Genomic DNA, 23,069 nt, shown 5'->3' with positions numbered 1-23,069 from the left:
TAAATGAATAGTGTAACAAAGTAAAAAAAAAATTAATTAGTGTCATATTTAAAAGACGAAATCCTGTAAAAATACACAACAAAAATTTAATTTATGTAAAAACTATTTATTTAAATAAAATGAGAAAAAATAAGAATTAACAGATAATTTCATATAAAAATTAATCTTAAATCACTTTATTTAATATAAGAGAAAATCTAGATTTGTAAGAAGAGTGGTGGGGCAAAGTTTTTGGAATAAATTTTATCAATGTTATATATTTTTTTTTTAATGACAAAATTCACTCGTTGTCGTTTTTTTTTTGAACTCGTAATGAGATTAATTTCTTGTTTAATGAAAAAGTGACACATAATATATCACATGATCGATGCGTCACCAAGTTAACAATTAACTTGAGATTAAGGACTAAATTGACATACGATTGCATGAGTCATAAACTAATTTTGATTTTTGTTTGAGTCAATGACTAAAAAGAACGTCATGTGCATTTAAAAACTAAAATAATTGTTTATTCATTATTTCTTGTTGCCTTTAAAGTTAAGTTTGGTCCCATTTCTTTAAAAACGATCAAAGTCAAATTAGCCGTTTATAAGGATATGATGTGTTGCCTTTTTTTTTATTAGGGATCAAATTGAATGTTATACATCAATTAAAGGGCTAGCTAATACTTAAGTATTAGTTCTTATGAAAAACGTCGATATTGTTAGGTTGAATATCTTGTCCCGATTCGAATTCGGGATCTTGTAGTTGTGTGATTTAAATATGGAGTAATTTATCGTATCTTTCAAGAAAAAAAATGACTAGATTAGACTTTTAATATAAGTTTATAGAACAAATTGTGCTTTTTTTAAAATACATTTTTATTCATCAAACTCGCATTATATCAATATTCAACACATAATACAACAATATCATTTTTCTTCTTAAATCAACACAAAAAATAACACTGTCACAACAATTTAATTACTTAAATACAATTGTATATCAAAATACAAACTACACCAACACATAATACACAGATACAATTAAAAATACCCCATTTTATTCATTTTATGAATCAAAAAACGATTTTTTTGAAACAAACTTATAGATTCACAAGGTAATGAAGAAGGAAATGAAATGAATTTGTTCACCATGTTCACCTAATTTTGCATAAACAACAAGAAATTTTTTAAAATATTTACTTTTTATGAATTCTAAATTAATTTGTGGAAGAAGAAGTGAAGTAGAAAAACTTTCAAATACTATATACAAAGTCATTCATTGAAATAAATCTCCAAATTCACAAAATTGTAAGAAAGAAGATTGATTAAATTTGTTCACAATCTTCAAATTCTACAACAACAAAATTATAAGAAATATTAAGTTTTGGTGAAATCTAGATTGATTAGATTGACTATGGAAGGAAGTAAAATGGAGAAAATTTTCAAAAATGATATACAATTAGGAGTGGGAATAGGTCAGTTCAGGCCAGATTTTGAAATGTCTAAATCTATGAGTTTTTTTTTCCGGTCTGACCTGACATTTTTAAAAGTCTGGCGTGACTTGGAAGCCTATTTAAAAACCTTAGAAAGTCTATTTAAAAACCTTATTCACATTAAAACATTTAAATGTTCTACTCAGTACTCATACCACATGATGCTCTCCACATACCAATATCAATGTACATATTTATATATATTAAATAAAAAATAATTTTCCTAACAAAATAATTTTTAAAAAAATCTGAAACAAATATCCTTTAAACATTAAAAAATAATTTTTGATTTTAAAGAATATATTTTTTTTTTCTGAAACAAACGCACCCATTATTACCTCTCAAACAAATATGAAACGACTACTGAGTGATTCACTAATTGAATGACTGCCAAATATGAAACAACTACCAAATATGAAACAACTACCAAACATAGAATGACTACTAAGTGATTGTCTGATTGATATAATTTAAAATAGAAAATATTATTATTAATATAATAATAAAAAATAATATTAATAAATAATAAAATATATATAGACCGATCTGGTCTAATAGATTTTTTTTATAAATTGAATCTGATCTATTTAAATAAATAAATTTTAAAAGTAACTTGAGCATATCATTTTATTAAGTAGGACAAACCACCAACCAGAGCTTAACACCTAAAAAATGTCCAAGGCTATTCTTATCCCTGTATACGCATATGATACATTGTGGAAGTTTAACAAAGCTTTACCATTAAAATAATGGACCGAACCGATTTTAAAGTTACAAGATGAAACTGAATTTTTAAATGATTAAGACAAAAAAGAAGGTATTTAAGCCAAAATAATAATAATACATAAAGAAAGAACAAGGGTTTTGAGTGTCAAAACAAACGAACAAATTACGGCAACTTATTTTTGCATTTGCGATTTAATGGCCATTAGGCCTTTCCAATCCACCTTGTCGCTCGATAGATTCGTCTCTTTTTTCCGCACTCCTCGTTCATTTTCATCCTCCACCACCAATTTTCCCGTTTTCCCCACTTTCTTCCGTCGTCGCTTCGCCGTCTCTTCTTCAAATTCATCCCCACGACCTCCTCACCGCTCCCACCCTCCTCCGCTCCCTCCCTCTGACACTATGGCGCTAAAGATTGGAAAATCCACTCGCCGTCCCGGTGCCACCTCCAAAGCTAGGATTTACGCTGATATCAATGTTGTTCGCCCTAAGGAATATTGGGACTACGAATCCCTCGCCATTCAGTGGGGGTAACAACTAACAATCCAATCCACACCGTTAATAATTTTCATTTTGTTAATGTTGATTTTAATTTCTTGCTTTTGTTATAGAGAACAAGATGATTATGAGGTTGTGAGGGAAGTTGGAAGAGGAAAATACAGTGAGGTGTTTGAAGGTGTTCACTGTACGGATAATGAAAAATGTGTCGTCAAGATCCTGAAACCTGTTAAGAAGAAGAAGGTAAATCATGACGTTGACTTTTAAAAAACAAATATTTTCACCGTGCTATTATGATTTGTGGTGGTTTTTTTCATTTGGTGTTTGATGAATGGAATTGTTTTTTTGAATAAGCGAACAACTTTATTAGACAGTACACGAGGCAAACAAAATACTTGCCTCCCTACCTCTAACCCATTGCAGAAAGTCTATTTAAAAACCTTATTCACATTAAAACATTTAAATGTTCTACTCAGTACTCATACCACATGATGCTCTCCACATACCAATATCAATGTACATATTTATATATATTAAATAAAAAATAATTTTCCTAACAAAATAATTTTTAAAAAAATCTGAAACAAATATCCTTTAAACATTAAAAAATAATTTTTGATTTTAAAGAATATATTTTTTTTTTCTGAAACAAACGCACCCATTATTACCTCTCAAACAAATATGAAACGACTACTGAGTGATTCACTAATTGAATGACTGCCAAATATGAAACAACTACCAAATATGAAACAACTACCAAACATAGAATGACTACTAAGTGATTGTCTGATTGATATAATTTAAAATAGAAAATATTATTATTAATATAATAATAAAAAATAATATTAATAAATAATAAAATATATATAGACCGATCTGGTCTAATAGATTTTTTTTATAAATTGAATCTGATCTATTTAAATAAATAAATTTTAAAAGTAACTTGAGCATATCATTTTATTAAGTAGGACAAACCACCAACCAGAGCTTAACACCTAAAAAATGTCCAAGGCTATTCTTATCCCTGTATACGCATATGATACATTGTGGAAGTTTAACAAAGCTTTACCATTAAAATAATGGACCGAACCGATTTTAAAGTTACAAGATGAAACTGAATTTTTAAATGATTAAGACAAAAAAGAAGGTATTTAAGCCAAAATAATAATAATACATAAAGAAAGAACAAGGGTTTTGAGTGTCAAAACAAACGAACAAATTACGGCAACTTATTTTTGCATTTGCGATTTAATGGCCATTAGGCCTTTCCAATCCACCTTGTCGCTCGATAGATTCGTCTCTTTTTTCCGCACTCCTCGTTCATTTTCATCCTCCACCACCAATTTTCCCGTTTTCCCCACTTTCTTCCGTCGTCGCTTCGCCGTCTCTTCTTCAAATTCATCCCCACGACCTCCTCACCGCTCCCACCCTCCTCCGCTCCCTCCCTCTGACACTATGGCGCTAAAGATTGGAAAATCCACTCGCCGTCCCGGTGCCACCTCCAAAGCTAGGATTTACGCTGATATCAATGTTGTTCGCCCTAAGGAATATTGGGACTACGAATCCCTCGCCATTCAGTGGGGGTAACAACTAACAATCCAATCCACACCGTTAATAATTTTCATTTTGTTAATGTTGATTTTAATTTCTTGCTTTTGTTATAGAGAACAAGATGATTATGAGGTTGTGAGGGAAGTTGGAAGAGGAAAATACAGTGAGGTGTTTGAAGGTGTTCACTGTACGGATAATGAAAAATGTGTCGTCAAGATCCTGAAACCTGTTAAGAAGAAGAAGGTAAATCATGACGTTGACTTTTAAAAAACAAATATTTTCACCGTGCTATTATGATTTGTGGTGGTTTTTTTCATTTGGTGTTTGATGAATGGAATTGTTTTTTTGAATAAGCGAACAACTTTATTAGACAGTACACGAGGCAAACAAAATACTTGCCTCCCTACCTCTAACCCATTGCAGCATATATGAATAATGTATAGAAGCAGCATAAAAGCATTAAAATTGTTAGAAGATGAATCTTGAGTTTATCTTGTTAGAGAATTTTTGAATGATATTCTATTTCATTTCTCAAAATCTGAGTACAATAGTCTGTTTGACTCCTTATACAAGAGGTTAGATTCCAAAGTGAGTGTTGTACCCAAAAAAAAAATCCAGAGTGTAACTAACAGTAACAGCTAGTTACGTAATTTTAATGTCTATGGATGTTCCATATTCCTAATGGTGTACAAGGATATTGAGTGTAACTAACTTTATCAGTTAGTTATCTATTCTATACTCTATGAGTGTACCATATTACTTAATGGTGTGCAAGGGTGTCTCTAATAACAATGTCCTAGAACATCAAAACCATGTGTCCCCAACCAAAACCATCCTGATCCTCCTTTATTTCAGCTGTTTTAGTCGAGCATGCCATGACAAGGCCACAGGTTCAAGCATCATTTAGATAAAGTGTTATTGATTTTATCTGATTTAATTTTCAACCAGTCATATGATAATATTTTTACCTCATCCTCAAAATTTTCCACACTTCATTATTTTGAAAATATTTCTCATTTCTTGCCTTCCAAATAACCCAAATACATGTGAACCACACGACTTGTGCTCTTTGTTCAAATACTCTCCCTCCACCGATTAGTCCCTTCAAGTTGATCAAAACTCTCACCTTTGTGCCTTTGTGATGCAAAACCGAGCTAACTCCAATCCATTTACAAATTGCATACCATACACTAGGAAACACCGGACACTCATCGAAAAGGCGTGTACACGTGTATGGTATGTGATTTGTAAATGGATTGGAGTTTGTTTGATCTTTCCCCAGGCTATGTTCTCAATCCCGGCGCAGTCCTGCGGGATCCCGGTACGGTGGAGGGGCTGGCTGTGATGCCACCGACCGGAAAAATGTGGTTAGATGGTAGCAGCGCTCCCGGCCGCGAATCCCACTATCATCATGACCTGTTATCCCAACTCGACCTGCAATAGGGCTTTTTCAAAAACACATGTTTTTTCTTATGTTTTAATTTTTTATTCTTCATTAAGGTTATTTAGATCATTTGACATCAACTTAAGCCCTAATTTTTTTTTATTATTATTATAAACCCACGAAGGGGTTGGTTCAGCATTGTGAAGAAGAAACCATTTTTGTTCTTCCGCTATATCCTTCTTCCTCCGTCATTCTCTTCTTGCTCCGTTCAACATTCATTATGCTCGGTTCTTGCTTTGTACAGATCGTTATGTTCTTGCTGTGTTGTTTTTGTTTTTTTTTACTCTGTTTTGTCTGCTTTGTTTCTTCTGCTCTGTTTTGTTGATTACGATTACTATTAGAACTTGATTTTGATGTTGGATTTTGGTTATTTTTTTTTAGTATTTTTGTATACTATTTGTATTATATGTTTAGTTTATATACTGTTTTTTGGCCTTTGCTCCCACGATCCCGCTATTCTATTTTTAGGATTCGGCGCTCTGCGCCACTATCTGAGACTGAGAACATAATTCCCAGGCACTAAAGGTGTTTAAAATTTAAATTATGTACCTTTGTTCTTCAGGCAACTGACACACCGCACATACCAATGTGTTGCATACATTATGTTGGGGAAATAAATTTTGTATTAGTGTTTCAGTTTTTCTTGTTATGTTTAGCATTTTCTTTGTATTTTTGGATGTGAGTGGTCATACAAGTGTTCATCGGAGTGGTGACAGTGTTTGAGAGTAGTTAGCTACCCAGTATTTATTTTATTGTTTACAGTATGATTTCCATTAAACCCTGATCATTTGTGTAGGTTCCTTTCCCGTCCTCTGGCTATATTACATGTATGACTATAATTTTAAACACGCTCCTGATTCTGGATGCAGATAAAGAGGGAGATCAAGATATTGCAAAATCTGTGTGGAGGACCCAACATTGTAAAGTTGCTTGACATTGTTAGAGACCAGCAGTCAAAGACCCCTAGCCTTGTATTTGAATATGTTAATAATACCGATTTTAAAGTGCTCTATCCTACCTTGTCAGATTACGATATACGATACTATATCTACGAACTTCTAAAGGCAAGTTTATATGCTTTCTTGTTTATGAAAGAGCAACATAACATCAATAGTTCAATTTTGTAGTCATTATTTGTTTTGCACATTGCTGGACAGTCAACAAGAGATATAATTAATGCTTCATAGTTCATAATCACAACAAGGTTAATTATTATATTTTTGGAGAAGTCAATTATAGAAAGTGGTTAATCATAACATGTCTTATTATAAGTTTTCAAGTTTTTGATATATAATTGCATTTGTTTCTTTTTTTGAGGTCTTTTTTTTCCCTTTTGTTTGCGGCTTTTAACTTGAAATAGTTATATTTTCTAAATTTTTTGACAGGCATTGGATTATTGCCACTCACAAGGAATCATGCATCGGGATGTAAAGCCGCATAATGTAATGATCGACCACGAGCAGCGTAAGCTTCGCCTTATAGACTGGGGACTTGCAGAGTTTTATCATCCTGGGAAAGAATATAATGTTCGCGTTTCCTCGAGGTTCTTCATGTCTCTTTTATTGCATATCCTAATAACTTATAGTTGTAAAAAAACTTCCTCTGGTCTGGCCCACTAGATGGCAAAATTGGTGAGCTGGGAAATCCTTAAGTAGGCCCGAAATTAAAGGGGGTTTAGGTGTTTGAGTTCACTGCTGTGTATTTGGAGGGGATTTTTTGTGGTTGCGTCTAAGTTCCTTTTGGTTAAAAGAGAAATTGCCACATTGGATTTTTTAACACCTGCCAAACTTGGTCTTGGTGCATATATAGGTCCATAGTACTGCCTTGATATAATCTAAGATGGCACCTTTGCATTGATTTTCAGTTGGTACTTTTGGTAATCAATGTGTTCCTTTGGATGTTTTTGGTATGTTGATACTCTTTGTATACAGTATATAGGTTTTGTTGTCTTTGAGCTGTGTACAATATCTGTAAGATGCTACTAATTACCAAATCTTTATTCTGCACTTTCCTTTGAAAAACTATTATTTGACTCTTTCCTTTTTGCGTTGTTTGTAGATATTTCAAAGGTCCTGAGCTACTTGTTGATCTTCAAGACTATGATTACTCTCTAGATTTATGGTCTCTGGGTTGTATGGTTGCTGGAATGGTATGGGTGAACTTTATTATAATGCCATTTGTTGTAATTTATTTAGGGCCTGGTTCTTGATTTGCAGAGACGAACCTTCGATTTTTCAGTGATGCGTGTTATATGATTTCCCCTAAAATCAATGTCTAGGGTACAGTTTTTATGTAATGCTTACCCAATGTTTGTGTTGTTCAGATATTCCAGAAGGAGCCATTCTTTTATGGACATGATAACTATGATCAACTAGTGAAAATAGCCAAGGTTAGTGAATATTGTGAACCAGATATCACATGGGATGTCATCATGTTGCAAGTGTTATTTATTACATTTAATTGTGTGGCTCCCCCCCCCTCCATATTTTTAGACATTTCTCTTTTATGTACTTGGGTGTCATCAAGTTTGTAGTTTGTACCACTTGTTGGTTTTGTTATTCAGTCTCTTTTATAGAAATTTCACGTGGCATTCTCTTTCTTTGAGAATTTTTTTGCATCCATGATCCAACTTTGGTCCATATTTTTTTGATACCAATTGCGCAGAACCATTGCTTTTTTAAATATATTTAGTTTAACATTTTTAATTAGTTTTGCCTGCAAAGTCAATCTGAAAGTCTGCAGTAGATTTGCCTGCAAAGGAGGTTTTTCAGTTCTTAGCTATATGCTGTACAATGTTGCACATTGAAAAGATTTAGACTGAAAATTTTGGATTGATAAACTGTTTTATCCCTGCTGTAACAGGTACTTGGGTCAGATGAATTAAATGCATATTTGAACAAGTATCGCATAGAGTTGGATCCGCAATTTGCAGTGCTTGTTGGGAGGTTAATTTTCATCCTTTCACAAATGATGTATATTGGTTTGGTTCCTCTGAAGTAGGGAATTCACTCTAGAGGAAATAAGCGAGGAGTTAGCCATTGGTTAGAAAAACAATAGTTGAAATTAAACAATGTCATAATTTATTATACATTTGCATGAACGTAAATGTAATCACAATTTCTACCGCTGATTTTCTCACCTCTTAGAATGAATCCCCACTTTAAAAGGGTCAAATCATCTGTATATATGTTGCCTTTGCTCATTAACCATTTTTTTCTTTCTGAAAGTCTTAAACTAAAAAAAGGTTCTAATATTGTGGCAGGAATGGCCGGAGGCCATGGGCAAAGTTCATCAATAGGAATAATCACCACTTGGCTGTTCCTGAGGTAGCATGTGTTCTGATTATTTCTGTTCTAGAATACCCATATGGTCATTGATTTCATTCTAAATTGATCCCTTTTTTTTAAAGGCTATTGACTTTGTTGACAAGTTACTACAGTTTGATCATCAAGAACGGCCCACTGCAAAAGAAGCTATGGTAAGGAGCCCAATCTTTTTGGCATCGTAACATTTTTATTATTGAAATAGGTTAAGTCATCTGTGGCAAATTGACTTTTGAACTTCAGGATTCTAATATGATTTATCGCTAACTATTACTATTACTTCATCTCATGTGTCACCGATTAATTTTTCCATGCCTGGATTTGCTTCCCTGCTTTTAGATTTGTAGATAAAATCACGATGGGATTTTATTACAAAATCTTACCTGGACTTTCTCTGTTTCTATTTCACTGAAGTGGCTATTGGTTTCTTATGCTTTGTACTCCAGTAGATTGTGTGATAAGCCTTGATTTTTTCTTCTTCCGAAATCTGCAGTATTTAAGCTCAAATTATATACTAACTATCTAGTCCTTCCTGCATACAATTATTTGACAATATGAACTTGTTTCCCATAAGGTTTACATAAACAAATATTTTCAATGCTTGCAGGCCCACCCCTACTTCAATCCAGTGAGAAATGCAGAAAGCAGTACAACTCGAGCACATTGAGTTGCTGATGCCTTGTTTGAGATATCTTGCTTACTTTTGGTCAAGGCCGAAAAGTCTTCAAACGTGGTGAAGCTCGATTTAATTCTGTCCTCAAGTTTCATCAAAATACCTCTCACTTTTTGGGCAAAATCCAGGTCTCAACGATATCATCTTGATGTGTGCTTCAATTTTGTGAATGAGTTAATTCCATTTGAGTGAAGCTTATACGCTTGTGTTTGTTGTAACTGGTCAGGGTTTGCGAGTTCCTTATTCTTTTGTAGTCTTCAAGAAAATGGAAACAGTCTTAAGTTTAATTACTACAGATATTTCATTATTTTTTGTCAGTAAGATTTCATTTGAAATGTTGGAATCTATAGGCGCCTAAAGTGGCAATAATGTGGGTATAATTATACTTCCATTTTGAGATGGAAAAAAATGTGTTTATGTTCAGAAGTTTATTTCCGGAGGGCAAAAAGATTGTTGTTTTTCTGGAAGTATACTTCCGAAATACATGTAAAGGTGGGAAAAGAAACTCCCTTAAAGAGGATCCAATTCAGGATCAAGTAAGCAACCATCCATCGTGAATACATGACTGATAGCTTTCATATGGGCTTATTTTCACTTTATCCTAACTTCGTTACCCTCCGCAAAGGGTTTTTTGGGTCTACCAAATCGTTGCTCTCACCACGAAGTTCCATTGCATCCCATGTGTTGTAGTCTAAACAAATAGTTTTTTTTTTTTTTCTTTTTCATAAATCGTATTACTGTGGATGATTGAGGTGACACAAAAACAGAATTCACAACCATGGATAACTTGTGGAAAGAAAATCAACACTCCACACAAGAGGAGGGACCCCGTAGCATCTAATCCATGTCAATCTCTCTTCATCAACATCAATAGGTCTACAACATCTGATTTCTTCAAACCACATGCTTAGCCAATCTGCAGTATCTTGGACTAACATTGGAATTTCACCATCATTACCAGACTCCATTAATACTAAATTAGCACCCAAATGAGTAATCTTCGCCGCAAAGTATCCTTCCTATTGAAATTCGTTCTTAATATTGTATGCCATCCGAAGATATGCAGCTCGCCCCACATACATCCTACTATGATAAGCCAATACTTCCTCTTGCACCTCAAATTGTAAGTGTGCAAATTTTTACGTTGGATTTCTATTCCTTGAAACTCGTTGTCCATGCTTTGATTCCTCCTACCAGGCCTCAGTCTCAGTTTATGATTTTGATTCACCATAACCCTTCTGCATATGAGATTGTTGTTGCACATGTCTCCTTATCCAACTTGGTAATTATTCTTCTTTTCCTTTAACCGCCCATCTGGCATGGTTATCCGATTCTCGTTGAAGTCTTGGTTAGTTAACTTATATTTTTTGTGCACGAATAAAAATAGTCCATTTTTATCACAATTTCTAAAGCATTAAATATATCAAGGAAAGTTGCAAAACCAAAACGTTATATTTTTATTATTTTAATGGAGTTTGCTTTAGATTTTTTTAAAATTATTTTATTAAAAAGTTTATGTTTTTGTCTAAAAATGAAAAGAGGGTTTGTTTGAGTTTAATAAAAATAATTTTTGTTTTAAATAATTTAGAGATTATATTTTAAAGATTTAAAAAAAATGATTTTTTAATTTCTGTTTGTTTATTATTATAAAAATAAATATTTTTTAAAAAATTGATTTTTAACTTATTTGTATACAATTTTGTCAAAATGATTTTTTTAAGCTACAATGACAATTTCGTAAACACATTTTAAAATTTGATCAATGTAATTGAATACTCTTAAGAAATAATAACTAAACACAGCCAAAAAAACAACTGTCTGGAAAATTAAAAAAGATTAGATAAAAATTTATTAAAAATTAACAGAAAAAAAATTTGAGATTTTTAAAATAAAGCAGGGTAACTGCATCATTCTCTCTTGTTAATGAGTCAAGTTTGTCTTTCGTTTTTCTCTCCCATCTATCGCAAGAGGTAAAAGTGAGAAATTACTATTTGTAGCTTTTTATTTTTAGTCAAAAAATGATTTTTTTAATAAAATCATTTTTCAAAAATCTAAAACAAACACTTTTTTTATCCTACAAAATAATTTTTTGTTTGAAAAAATCTGAAACAAACACAACAATAGCAGCTTATCACATTCGCGCCATAAATGAGAGAGAACGATATATAAGTTTTAAAAACACGGAACTTAACTCCTTAATGGGATAAAATAATAGAATTACCCTTACTTTTTTTTGGAAAATCCAAAATTGTCTTCTATCAATATTTACTAGATTTTTATCAAGGAACTTTCTTCTCCTTCTTAATTTCTCGTCGTCAATTTCTCCCCATTGTTTTTTTATTCTTTCTATGCATTTTATTTGAATCATTTTATTTTTACATTATTTTTATGTTGATACAATTTTTTTGTTGCTTTTGTATGTTTACTTTTTGTTTTTTTCATGAGTACAATTACGGTTCATTAATCAATTTTAAAATACATTTTAGAAATTAATTAAACTTATAGCAAGAAGGAGAAAAATAGTAGATAAAAGGAAGAGGTAGATATATAACGTAGAAAAAAAGATATTATTAAAATAGTAATGTCCTTTATAGTAATTTTGTAGTTTAAGAAATCACTTTTATAAAATTGTATACAATCAGACGAAAATCATTAAGGTATTTTTAAATAAATCTCTATAAAATAATCTCTAAATCTTTTTAATTAAAAATTATTTTTATTTAAACTAAACAAACGCACTAATACGACGACTTTATTGATCTTTCCATTTTTCTGAAGCACTTCCCACGTATCATTAGCTCCAAAATTCTCAGGGATGGTTGAGAAGAAAAAATGAGGTAGTATCTGACACTATTTGTTTCCTTTGATACTGCCGGTTTGTTGCCACATTTGTATTAATTGAGGATGTTCATATGTGCTAAATTAGTCTAAAGTTTTTTTTTTCTTTAATATCACTTGGAAAAGAAAAGTAAATATCCATCAATACCAAATTGTATTCCAAACACTTTTTTCCTAAGAGTACTTGAACGTAGTCATAGGACACCACTTTTGATATTGTAATGTGCACTTATTAGTCATCATACTTCTTTAAGAAATCAGTTTGTTTTCTCTAGTGATTGTCTTTAGCAAGGTTATCATTACATATATATTTTTATATGCAGCAAGTTTAGCATTATGTGACATTATATATTTTGTCGCTTTTAGAGCATAGTGTTTTCGCATTAAATATTAGCTATCGTATGTGATTATCATATTATTTAAGTATTATCAACAACAATTTAATTATAGAAGAATATTAATTTCTTTTACTTATATTAGTGGACATCGCTACTTGGCACTTGACGTGATCTATATATGGTACATTTTTTATTCATCCTTGTAGCTAGGTAGGATGTATATTCTCGACTGGCACTGCGTATGTAGAAAGTTGGATGCATGCCACCACGATTTCAAAATATGAATCGAGGATAATATCTCGTTTGTTTTTCTATGGTGTGGAGGAAACATAAGCAAGACAAGGAAATCAAATAATTTATTAACGCTTTAAAAAAAATAGACAATAGAAAAACAAGCCAGACCACAATCTGTTTAATCTGCAGAAAATAATTAGGTTTTGCCCAACCTTTTTCATGACAAAGATAACATAAGATATTAAAAAAAGTTTTGAAAAATAATATATTGAAGAAAATAGGATGACAAAGCAACCAAATTTTGTGAGTTTGACCGCTTAGTAAATTCTTGTTCTTGTGAGTCTAACTACTAAATTTTATGGATCTAATTACTGAATTAATTGACTAAAAAACAGATAAAATATATTACCTCTTATCACAAACACAGAAATATATTCTTATTATGTATCCAATATAATAAAATTTATCTAATTTTATACTATTTGATGATATTATTCTTATTATGATGAAATATACTCTTATTATGTATCCAATATATTTTATTTCTAATTAATATTTTATTATGATGAAATGAATTACTATAAGACTAATAAATGACTGATAACACACATATTTTTTTATGACCATAATCTTTTTTATATTTATCTAATTTTTTTAGAAAATATCTCGAATCTTATTTATAAACTTTTTTTTTTTTTACATTCTTTATCTTATAATGTTAATTATAAGAAAATGTACTAAATTTTAGACTGTATCAATTTTTTATTTTATCTACTTATAATATATGTAAACTTAAAACATCTAATATTAAGGTAAAATTTAATGACTTGCATTCATTTATATAATTTTTTTTCATTTACAAATGTAGGTCTATTAACTCAGTTGGTTAAAGCTCTTGTTTAGAGCTTGATATGATTTACTTTGTATTTTTATTTTCATTTATAGAACATATTTATTTTGTCATTTCATTTTTTTATAATTAATTTTGATAAAAACATATTAAATTATGATAAATATCATTCGTTTTTTAAAAAATTTCATATATTTTAAATGACGTAAGAAGAACTTTGTTAAATGCAAACCTTTTATTGACTTAAATGGATATTTTTTTAAAAGAATATTTTATTAGATGCATATTGACAATTGTTATAAGAGATTCCAATAATATTATGTTATAACTTTTGTCATGATCGTGACAAGAACTAAAATACATCATTTGATAAAGGACCAACAACATGAATCAAAATAAAGATACATGTCAAAATAGATATTAAGTAAAAGATAAATGACCAAAATTATATTTAAGTCTTAGTATTTTTAGTCTTTTATGTTTAATATAGTTCATAGATTGAATTTTTTTTTCCATCTAGATTCTTTAAGTGACATCCGTTTGCAACGTTAACATTTTATGTTATTATTCGTTTGTATAAATGTAATTTTCCGCTAGTTACATTAAAAAGACATCATGTGACTATTACGATGATGAGATGTGCATAAAAGTACTGATGTGACAAATTATAAAAATAAGTAATCTCTGGATTGGTCATTTAAGTTTGGAAAAAATACATTAATAATTCTTTAAGTTTAAACTAGTTTTCACTCAAGCTTAATCTTAATCTTTTTCCTCTTCATCATCTTCTTCTTCCACTCTATTTTTAAAAAACTTAAACCTCTAAATTTGTAATTCCAATAGAAATATCCAAAACGTCGGCTACGTAAATTAGATAAAAATCAAAACAAAAATTCACAATTCCAACAAGAATTAAGTATGAGTTGTTGTAAATAAAGAGAAATTTACTAAAAACAAATGAGTTGTTCAATTCTCTTTTAATATCTTCAAAATAAAACTAGCTGTATAATTTGTTTTTGGTTTTTTTTTTACAAACTGATTATATCACGGAGGTTTCAAGAAGGATTTTTTATGGTTGAACAAATTAGCCGTTAATTTTGTTTTTGTTTCTATGAATTTTGAGAAGAATTTATTCATCCATCTCTAATCACAATTGAAAGAGGTTTAGGGTTTCAAGGTACATTTTCTTCCTTCTTCCACCAACATAAATTAAAATCTTCATCTTATTCTTCATCTTCACCATAAACTTAAAAAAAATTAAAATACAAATTAAAAAATAAAGCAAATATGAAACTAAAGCAAAGAATATCTAGAAACTTGAATATGAATTTTATCCTACAACAATGGATTTACCGTGGAAGATGATGAAGAGAAAAAATGACTAATTAAACTTGAAAGAATTCTAACAACTTTATTTAAAATTTTCTTTTCTTTTAAAAAAAGCAATTAAAAATATTTTTTATTTTTATTTTTGTCATATCGTTATGTATACCTAAGCATTGTAACGGTTAGATGACATTTTTTTTAATAGAAACTATGAGAAAAAAGTCATATGACATTTTTTTAACCGAAACTAACGAAAAAACAACTATTTGGTTAATTGATAATATCACAAAGACTAATATTGTCAAAGGGGTTCCATTTAAAGGATCTAGTTAAAAAAAACATAAATAACTTATTCGAAAATTATAAATTTTCGATAAAGAAGAACAAATTTTAAACATTCAAGATTACTTAAGAAGTGCTCTTAGGACATTTCTTTTTCTAATTTATTTATTATTTTCTTTTTCTAATATATATATAATGGACAATTTACTAATAACTATGTACACAATATACATATTAATTATCTCACCAGTCTTAGTTTTGTTTATATAAAAAATGATAAATACAATTATAAATTCACAACTAAGTGTAAGATTCTGAATTCGAACTCGAGTCAAGATGTTCAACTTAATAATATTAATATTTTTCAATTAAACTAAAACTTAAAAACAATATCATCCACTTGTTTTATATTTTTTTATTGAAAAAGATTCAATGTGTTTATAAAAGTGATGAGGGAGTAGTATGTACTACTTCTGCCCATATATGAAATGATAAATACAACGATTAACTCACAATCAATTGCGAGAATTTGAATTTTTGAATTCAAACTCGACACAAAATATTCAATATAATAATATTAATATTGTCGGTTAAATTAAGATTTAAAAACACCATCATCCACTTCTTTTATATATATATATATATATATATATCAAAAAGTTCAGCGTGTTTATAAAAGTGAGGAGAGAGTAGTATGTACTACTTCTGTCGTTTTATATTTAATTTTTTTTTTTATCAATGTAAGGAACTAAGAAAGAAGTTGTCACATTAATTTTATCAATATTCTACATTTTCTTTTTAAATTATTCATCAATTATTAAAAGAGAGTTTGATAAATAAAAAATTATAATTATTTATATTTAATTTTAGATATTTTTATAAAAAATAATTAATAATTTTAATAATTTGACGAAATTCTTAAAAATACATTTTTCTACCAGATAACCTAACATATAAAGATAAAGGTAGTAAAAAGGAATTCAGATAAATAAAATAAATATCACAATAACGAGTGCCTAAATAACCTAAAGATACTTGTTAAAGGAAAAAATAATAATGTAATTATTTTTTCAAAATTATAGAATATTAAATACATTATTTTTATTTTTTTAACAAATACTCTTGATACTTATTAACATTTTCTAATTATAGAGCGTGAATGGAAAAAGTAGTGGAGAGATAAAGAAATATGAACAGATGGAGAGCAGGGAGAACAGACAAAGACGTCTTCATAATTATTTTAAGAGACATAAAACTCGGACTGAAAGCGAAAGACAATAGTAGTAGATTCTGGAAAGAGAAATAAAATAAAACAAAACGAAAACAATAAAAAAATAGCTAAAAAGTTCAGGTACTCAAAACACCACAAGACAAAGAAAACTTTCAGTATATTTAGTCTGTCCTTGAGAAAGCTATGTTCAACTAAACTAGCAACTACTACCAAATAATGGAGCCATTAATTTTTTTTTAAATAATAATTTAATTGTAAGAAACAAAATAACACTATTTTACAACTTAATATGTTAATTTCAAAATAATCATATTTAGGTGAGTGATGTGGTAAACAAATAAAGTATGAATTATTCTTTACTGAATCTCATTGAAAAACTACTACCTTTGTCATTATTTATAAACATTTATTTTATATGTATTAAAAAATATTGATAGTACAATCAACATGTATGTTTTGTATATTACTATTGGCTAAATACTTTTTATGTGAAAAAATATTCAATATTGATGTTTCATCACAAGACAAATTGATACTATTAATAAGAAATTTATTTAGAAAAAGAATAAATACATATAAGAAACTACAAAGTGGTTTATATTTAATGACAAAAAAAATTCTAAAGGAAATTTGTAATTAAGAACGTATAGTAATTTTAAAATTTAGAGACAAAAGTTAAAATTAAAAATAATCACTCTAAATTTTTTGATAAAATAAACTTAAGGAGAGAGAATGATACTCAATTCAATAAGGGAAGATTTTAAGATTTATTAATTAAAATAAAATAATAGAAACATAAATATTTATATTAAATTAATACTGCTTATCATTTTCTGAATTTTCTCTCAATCATCTTCACTCCTTAATTTCTGTTATATATATATATAGATATCTGATTTTTTTCAAATTGGTGCTAATGTATCGTTCGTGGCGTCTGATTCTTGACCCTTGCTTTTACTACACTGCACAGTAAAAACATCCCAATATTAATTCTACTCTTTTGAGATTGTATAGCAAATATGGTTGATGAATCACTAACAGTAATTGTGAGAGAGTTTGATGTTAATAAAGACAGAGAAAGAGTAGAAGCAGTTGAAATGTCATGTGAGGTTGGACCCAATCATAAACTTTCTCTCTTCACCAACATGTTTGGTGACCCGATTTGCAGGGTCCGCCACTCCCCTTCTTTCCTCATGCTGGTATATTTATTCACTATTCTATTACCAAATAATCTTTTAAAACTTTATTTAATTATTTTACTACTTATGTTTATAATTTCAATAGGTAGCTGAAATTGGCGAAGAGATAGTGGGAATGATAAGAGGATGCATCAAAACCGTTACATGCGGTAAAAAGCTCTCAAGAAAATCAAAACAATACAACATCACCACTCACACTAATCAAATTCCAATATACACCAAACTCGCTTACATATTAGGCCTTCGCGTTTCTCCTAATCAAAGGTACAATTATCTTCAATGCTAAGAAAATGATATTAATTAGGGTGTTAATTAGACATTAGAGTGTTTTTTAATGGTGCAGGAGAATGGGAATAGGGTTGAAGCTTGTGAACGAAATCGAAGCTTGGTTTAGAAAAAATGGTGCTGAATATTCTTACATGGCAACGGAAAACGATAATTTAGCGTCCGTTAAACTTTTCACCGACAAATGTGGTTATTCAAAGTTCCGTACACCGTCAATTCTTGTCAACCCAGTTTACGCTCATAAAATAAAGGTTTCACCTAACGTCACTGTCATTCCGTTAACTCCTTCGGAGGCCGTTATTCTTTACCGTAACCGTTTCTCCACCACGGAGTTTTTCCCTCGGGACATTGACTCCGTTCTTAAAAACAAACTCAGTATCGGGACTTTCCTTGCCGTACCAAGTGGATCCTACAGTACCGAATCGTGGCCTGGCCTATATAAGTTTCTTTTGGGCCCACCATATTCCTGGGCCGTCTTAAGCGTTTGGAATTCTAAAGAGGTTTTCACGCTCCAGGTTCGTGGCGCGTCGCGCGTGAAGCGCGCTCTTGCAAAAACAAGCCGTGTTTTGGACCGGGCCTTGCCGTGGTTGAACTTACCGTCGATTCCGGATTTGTTTAGTCCGTTTGGGTTTCATTTTTTGTATGGGCTTGGTGGTGAAGGACCAAAATCGGTTAAGATGATTAAGGCCCTTTGTGGGTTTGCGCATAATATGGCTTTGGAACGTGGGTGTGCAGTGGTGGCTACTGAAGTTGCTTCGTGCGAACCACTTAGGTTTGGAATACCACACTGGAAAATGCTATCTTGCGCCGAGGATTTATGGTGTATTAAGAGGCTTGTTGAGGATTATAGTGATGGTTCTGTTGGTGATTGGACTAAGTCTGTTTCTGAATTCTCCATTTTTGTGGATCCCAGAGAAATTTAATTTAAAAGAGTCTAGTTAGTTATCTAGTATTTTCCCATTTTGTTATCTTATTTTTATGTAGTTTTTTTACTCTATCCTTCAAATGTGTATATTTTTATGAAACATGTTATCTAGTTAGGTTAGTGTCTTATTAGAAGATCATGGAAATGGACTAAACGGAGATAATTTGGATTTATGTGAATTTATTTTTATCTGAAATAATTTTTGTTTATTGATGAGATTATAAATATCCTTTTAAATTTATACATTTAAAGATAATTTTTGAATTTGAATGGGTTATTATAAAAATTCTCTAACTTAACAATATTAGTTTTACGAGATGAATTAGACTTTACTATTAATTTTACAAGATAAATTAAACTTTAAGAATTGTTTATGCATTTTTTTTATAAAATTGAAGGAATATCCACCATTTGCCATTCATAGCCTTTTGTCGTAAATGAATTTAGCTTTTAATTTTGGTAATCATTTGCCTGTTATCTTTTGAAATTTGGATTGGTTAACAATTATATAATAATGGGTAATATTCTTATATTCTAAAAAACTCTTTTAATATCGGAATCTATGACTATGCTACACATTTCTATAATGGGATATAATATGGGTTTAAATGGAGAAGCGTGATATGAACTCGTGTATGAATCGCAATATAATTTTGTTTGGACATGTCATATGACGCCAAAATATTCTTGAACCTTTTGACACTGAATAATAATAATATTATCATATGTCGTTTGATAATAGTATGCGCGCAGCCAAGGCAGGGATCTTATCCTGCCCAACTTTGTTTTATTATGGATGTTTGTTCATGGTATATTTCATAATGGGGGAAGCATATGGGGTCAAATGGCTCCTACATTAACCTTAATTCGACCCAATACTAATATGGCCAGTTGGCTTTTTGAGGCTCTCATTAGATATTTACTTTGTAATTTATTAAATGTACGTTTGATTTTACGGTGTGATGATAAAAATTAATTTTAAATAAAATAATTTTGTAAATTTAATTATATTTAAAAATAAATTGAATGTAAAATTAATTATTTATGTAAAAGTAAATTGACTTACAAATTTTAAACTAAAAATTAATTTTAGAATTAATAGATATAAATTTTAACTTTAGATTAGAATTAATTTAGAGTCAAAATTAATTAGATAAAAATAAATTATCTCAAAATTAATTTTACATGCGTAGATTCACTTTTGACTCCTTTCAAAGAAAAACCAAATATGCACAGTGTGATATATATAACTCGACATGCTTTTCAGTTTTTTGTATGAAATAAAATCTTCACTTGAGTTATTTTGATGTAAAAATTAATACTTGAAATTTTTCATAAAATTAGTAGTTGATTAAACTATAAATAAAAATTACATAAAATTATATTTTTAATTAATATTTACATTTTGTTGATTAAGATGATGATAAGTTTGAGAGAAAAATAATATAAATTATAAATTTAAATGCAACTTGGAGTTGCATCTAAAAAAATTATACAAGTTTGTGAAATATTCTATAAATCGATGAGAAAATGATTGTTACTAAACAATTTTACTTTAATCATACACATTATATGTTATAAGTTATTAATTATAAACTATTAATTTGAGCTTACCAAATAGATTTTTATTGGTATACAACCAAATATTTCAAACGAATACTGAATATGAGTTTGAGGAAATGTTATTGTTTTTTAGCATTCTAAAGGAATAACAAAAGTAATTGAAATAGGATATTTAAAATGTGGCAAGTTAGATTCTCGTACATGATTAAAAAAGAAAGTGAGTCTTAGAAGTATAAGTGGAGATACGCTTTGATAAGTTTTTAAATTCTTATACTGTTTGATTCTGTTTTTGTCAACCTTAAACTGTTTGATAACTATTAACAACAAATAAAATAGAAAAGTATTGAACAATCTAATGCATAATTTTCACCCTTTATTCTTTATTTTTTGTAAAATTAAATAATCACAATTATAATTATTTAAATCTTAAAGAGGATATTTTAGATTTATTTATGTTGGTATATTAAGTTTTAGTAAGAGTTTCATATTTGATAAAAAATGAAGTGTTAAATATTATATAAGTGCGATGACTCAAATATCCAATAAACTAATATTTTAAGGTTTTAAGTAAAGATGCAGTGTGTAGTTCATTTGTGTGGTGTTTGTTTTTAGCTCAATGTGATAATTATTCAGACTCTCTTATGATTCAATATGGTATCAAAGTCAATGGTTTGAAGTGATTTGCTCACTGTATCAAAAGTCTAGCACAATAAGAGTGGTCCGGTAACGTGTCTCGTTGATGTTGAGTGTCAACAACAATGCAAGTGTATGTATTTAAAAAAGATTCAATTAAAGAGGAATATACCTATATAAATAGATGAATTGACACTTATGAGATCGATTATTGTTGTATCAAGTGTGAATAAAAATATCACGTTTAATAAAAAATAAGAGGTTGAACATTATATAAATAAAAAAATATAAATTTTTTATATTTTAAGATTTTGTGTATTTTGCTCTTAGTCAAATAGGACGATGGTGTCCACCATTCATATGAACCAACAATTTAAATATATTTTTAAAATATTTAATAAACCAAGAGACGGTATATATATAAGAGAAATTTTGTTTGGTTTCTAATACAGCTTTATTTTATTTTGATGAGTACAGTAATGTGTAAAAGTAATGGTCATAGTAGAGACTCACGGGGATTGCAATAAAACGATAATTACCAATACCAACTCACATCACATGTGCTATTAGTTACGAGGGTCTAGTGTGAGATTTGATTGGGCTCACTTGCGAACACCCACTTCCATTATACTTTCTTGCTCATTTTCTTAACATACTTCCGCAAGCCTAATAGCCATGGACACAAGAGAATCTATTCGAAAAAAAATTTACATTCCAAATAGATAAAGTTATACAAAAAAATTTAAGTTTAATTGCAGTTTTGGTCTCGCTATTTTAGTTGAATCGCAAAAGTAGTCTTTCCATTTTATTTATCCTTAGTTTTTGGTGTCTCAAACAAAATTTTAGTCCAAAACTTATGAAGTTTCATTTTTTCAAGTCACACTACACCATTTATAATCATAAATCTTGAGGCATGATGTGATTTAAATAAACGCAAAAATAATGAAACTTCATCAAATTTTGGATCAAAACTCTGTTTGAGGGACCGAAACTGAGGAGGAATAAAATGAGGAGACTACTTTTGCGATTTAACTAAAATAGAGGGACCAAAACTGCAATTAAACCAAAAAATTTACAAAGAATAAAATCTTATCTCATCTTTGAAGTTAGTGTTGTAAGGTTTAGATTGATGCAATATAAAGATCTATTAGTATATGAGAGGGGATATGTGGATAAATAGATTAAATTAGAGGTAAAAGTTACTTAGATTTAAATTTAAATGTAAAACATTAATTAGAGTTATTTTTTAAGTGGTTAGTTTGTATGTGTTTTCATTTTTTTAATTTATTATTGTGAAATTTTTAAAAGATTGTTCAACCACTTTGAGTAGAAGAAGAGAAATAAAATGGGAAGGACAAATAAAAAACTACATCTTCAAGAGTTAGTTTTAATCCATTGGTTAAAATAAATTGTTCTTGATGAAGAATTCAAGAAAAATCAAGAACAAAAGATCTAAAAAATCAAAGCAAAAGCAAGAGTGCATCAAAATATTTGAATTTCTTCACAAATAAACCAGTGATGTTTTTCTTTCTAAAAGAGACCGGGCATTTCAGTTTCTATCTTTAAAAATAATGGATTATTTCCGATATTTATATTCTTTCAATTGATATATTTTGGGCTTCCAATTTTTTTTAACCAATTTTTTTAAAGACATTTTTTCTTGACATTTTATATCG

The 23,069-nt window shown here is 29.5% G+C and overlaps 3 protein-coding genes across 4 annotated transcripts; all 3 read left to right on the top strand.

Moving 5' to 3' along the window:
- The first annotated feature begins 2,283 nt into the window (after positions 1 to 2,283).
- Positions 2,284 to 2,980, top strand: LOC140919038 (casein kinase II subunit alpha-4, chloroplastic-like). Its single transcript, XM_073364487.1, has 2 exons — positions 2,284 to 2,730; positions 2,812 to 2,980. The coding sequence occupies exons 1-2, from the start codon at positions 2,399 to 2,401 to the stop codon at positions 2,963 to 2,965; spliced, it is 486 nt and encodes a 161-aa protein (XP_073220588.1). The 5' UTR covers positions 2,284 to 2,398; the 3' UTR covers positions 2,966 to 2,980.
- An 876-nt stretch (positions 2,981 to 3,856) lies between these two features.
- On the top strand, positions 3,857 to 10,034 carry LOC101496829 (casein kinase II subunit alpha-like). Its single transcript, XM_004511793.4, has 10 exons — positions 3,857 to 4,281; positions 4,363 to 4,492; positions 6,563 to 6,757; positions 7,079 to 7,236; positions 7,752 to 7,842; positions 8,017 to 8,082; positions 8,556 to 8,638; positions 8,956 to 9,019; positions 9,103 to 9,171; positions 9,624 to 10,034. Exons 1-10 carry the CDS (start codon positions 3,950 to 3,952, stop codon positions 9,681 to 9,683), a joined length of 1,248 nt encoding a protein of 415 aa, XP_004511850.1. The 5' UTR covers positions 3,857 to 3,949; the 3' UTR covers positions 9,684 to 10,034.
- Positions 10,035 to 17,706: 7,672 nt separating this feature from the next.
- On the top strand, positions 17,707 to 19,438 carry LOC101496495 (probable N-acetyltransferase HLS1). 2 transcript variants are annotated; one of them, XM_027337374.2, is made up of 3 exons: positions 17,707 to 17,957; positions 18,073 to 18,251; positions 18,331 to 19,438. In XM_027337374.2, the coding sequence occupies exons 1-3, from the start codon at positions 17,808 to 17,810 to the stop codon at positions 19,193 to 19,195; spliced, it is 1,194 nt and encodes a 397-aa protein (XP_027193175.1). In that variant the 5' UTR covers positions 17,707 to 17,807; the 3' UTR covers positions 19,196 to 19,438. The 2 variants fall into 2 exon arrangements, with proteins under 2 accessions (XP_027193175.1, XP_004511849.1); XM_004511792.4 differs by having other exon boundaries at positions 17,707 to 17,987.
- Positions 19,439 to 23,069: the final 3,631 nt, after the last annotated feature.

Source organism: Cicer arietinum, chromosome 8 (assembly GCF_000331145.2).
Source record: "Cicer arietinum cultivar CDC Frontier isolate Library 1 chromosome 8, Cicar.CDCFrontier_v2.0, whole genome shotgun sequence".
Classification (NCBI taxonomy): Eukaryota; Viridiplantae; Streptophyta; class Magnoliopsida; order Fabales; family Fabaceae; genus Cicer; species Cicer arietinum.
The sequence above is the reverse complement of the archived record's forward strand: the minus strand, read 5'-3'. Positions and strand labels throughout refer to the sequence as shown.

What these genes read in the sequence shown, in the direction of transcription:
- LOC140919038 (XM_073364487.1), top strand. Translation starts at nt 2,399, where the DNA reads ATGGCCATTAGGCCTTTCCAATCCACCTTGTCGCTCGATAGATTCGTC. An exon ending in TCCCTCGCCATTCAGTGGGG is followed by an intron (nt 2,731 to 2,811) that starts GTAACAACTAAC and finishes CTTTTGTTATAG; the next exon opens with AGAACAAGATGATTATGAGG.
- LOC101496495 (XM_004511792.4), top strand. Translation starts at nt 17,808, where the DNA reads ATGGTTGATGAATCACTAACAGTAATTGTGAGAGAGTTTGATGTTAAT. An exon ending in CCCCTTCTTTCCTCATGCTG is followed by an intron (nt 17,988 to 18,072) that starts GTATATTTATTC and finishes TAATTTCAATAG; the next exon opens with GTAGCTGAAATTGGCGAAGA. An exon ending in CGCGTTTCTCCTAATCAAAG is followed by an intron (nt 18,252 to 18,330) that starts GTACAATTATCT and finishes TTAATGGTGCAG; the next exon opens with GAGAATGGGAATAGGGTTGA.
- LOC101496829 (XM_004511793.4), top strand. Translation starts at nt 3,950, where the DNA reads ATGGCCATTAGGCCTTTCCAATCCACCTTGTCGCTCGATAGATTCGTC. An exon ending in TCCCTCGCCATTCAGTGGGG is followed by an intron (nt 4,282 to 4,362) that starts GTAACAACTAAC and finishes CTTTTGTTATAG; the next exon opens with AGAACAAGATGATTATGAGG. An exon ending in CCACTGCAAAAGAAGCTATG is followed by an intron (nt 9,172 to 9,623) that starts GTAAGGAGCCCA and finishes CAATGCTTGCAG; the next exon opens with GCCCACCCCTACTTCAATCC.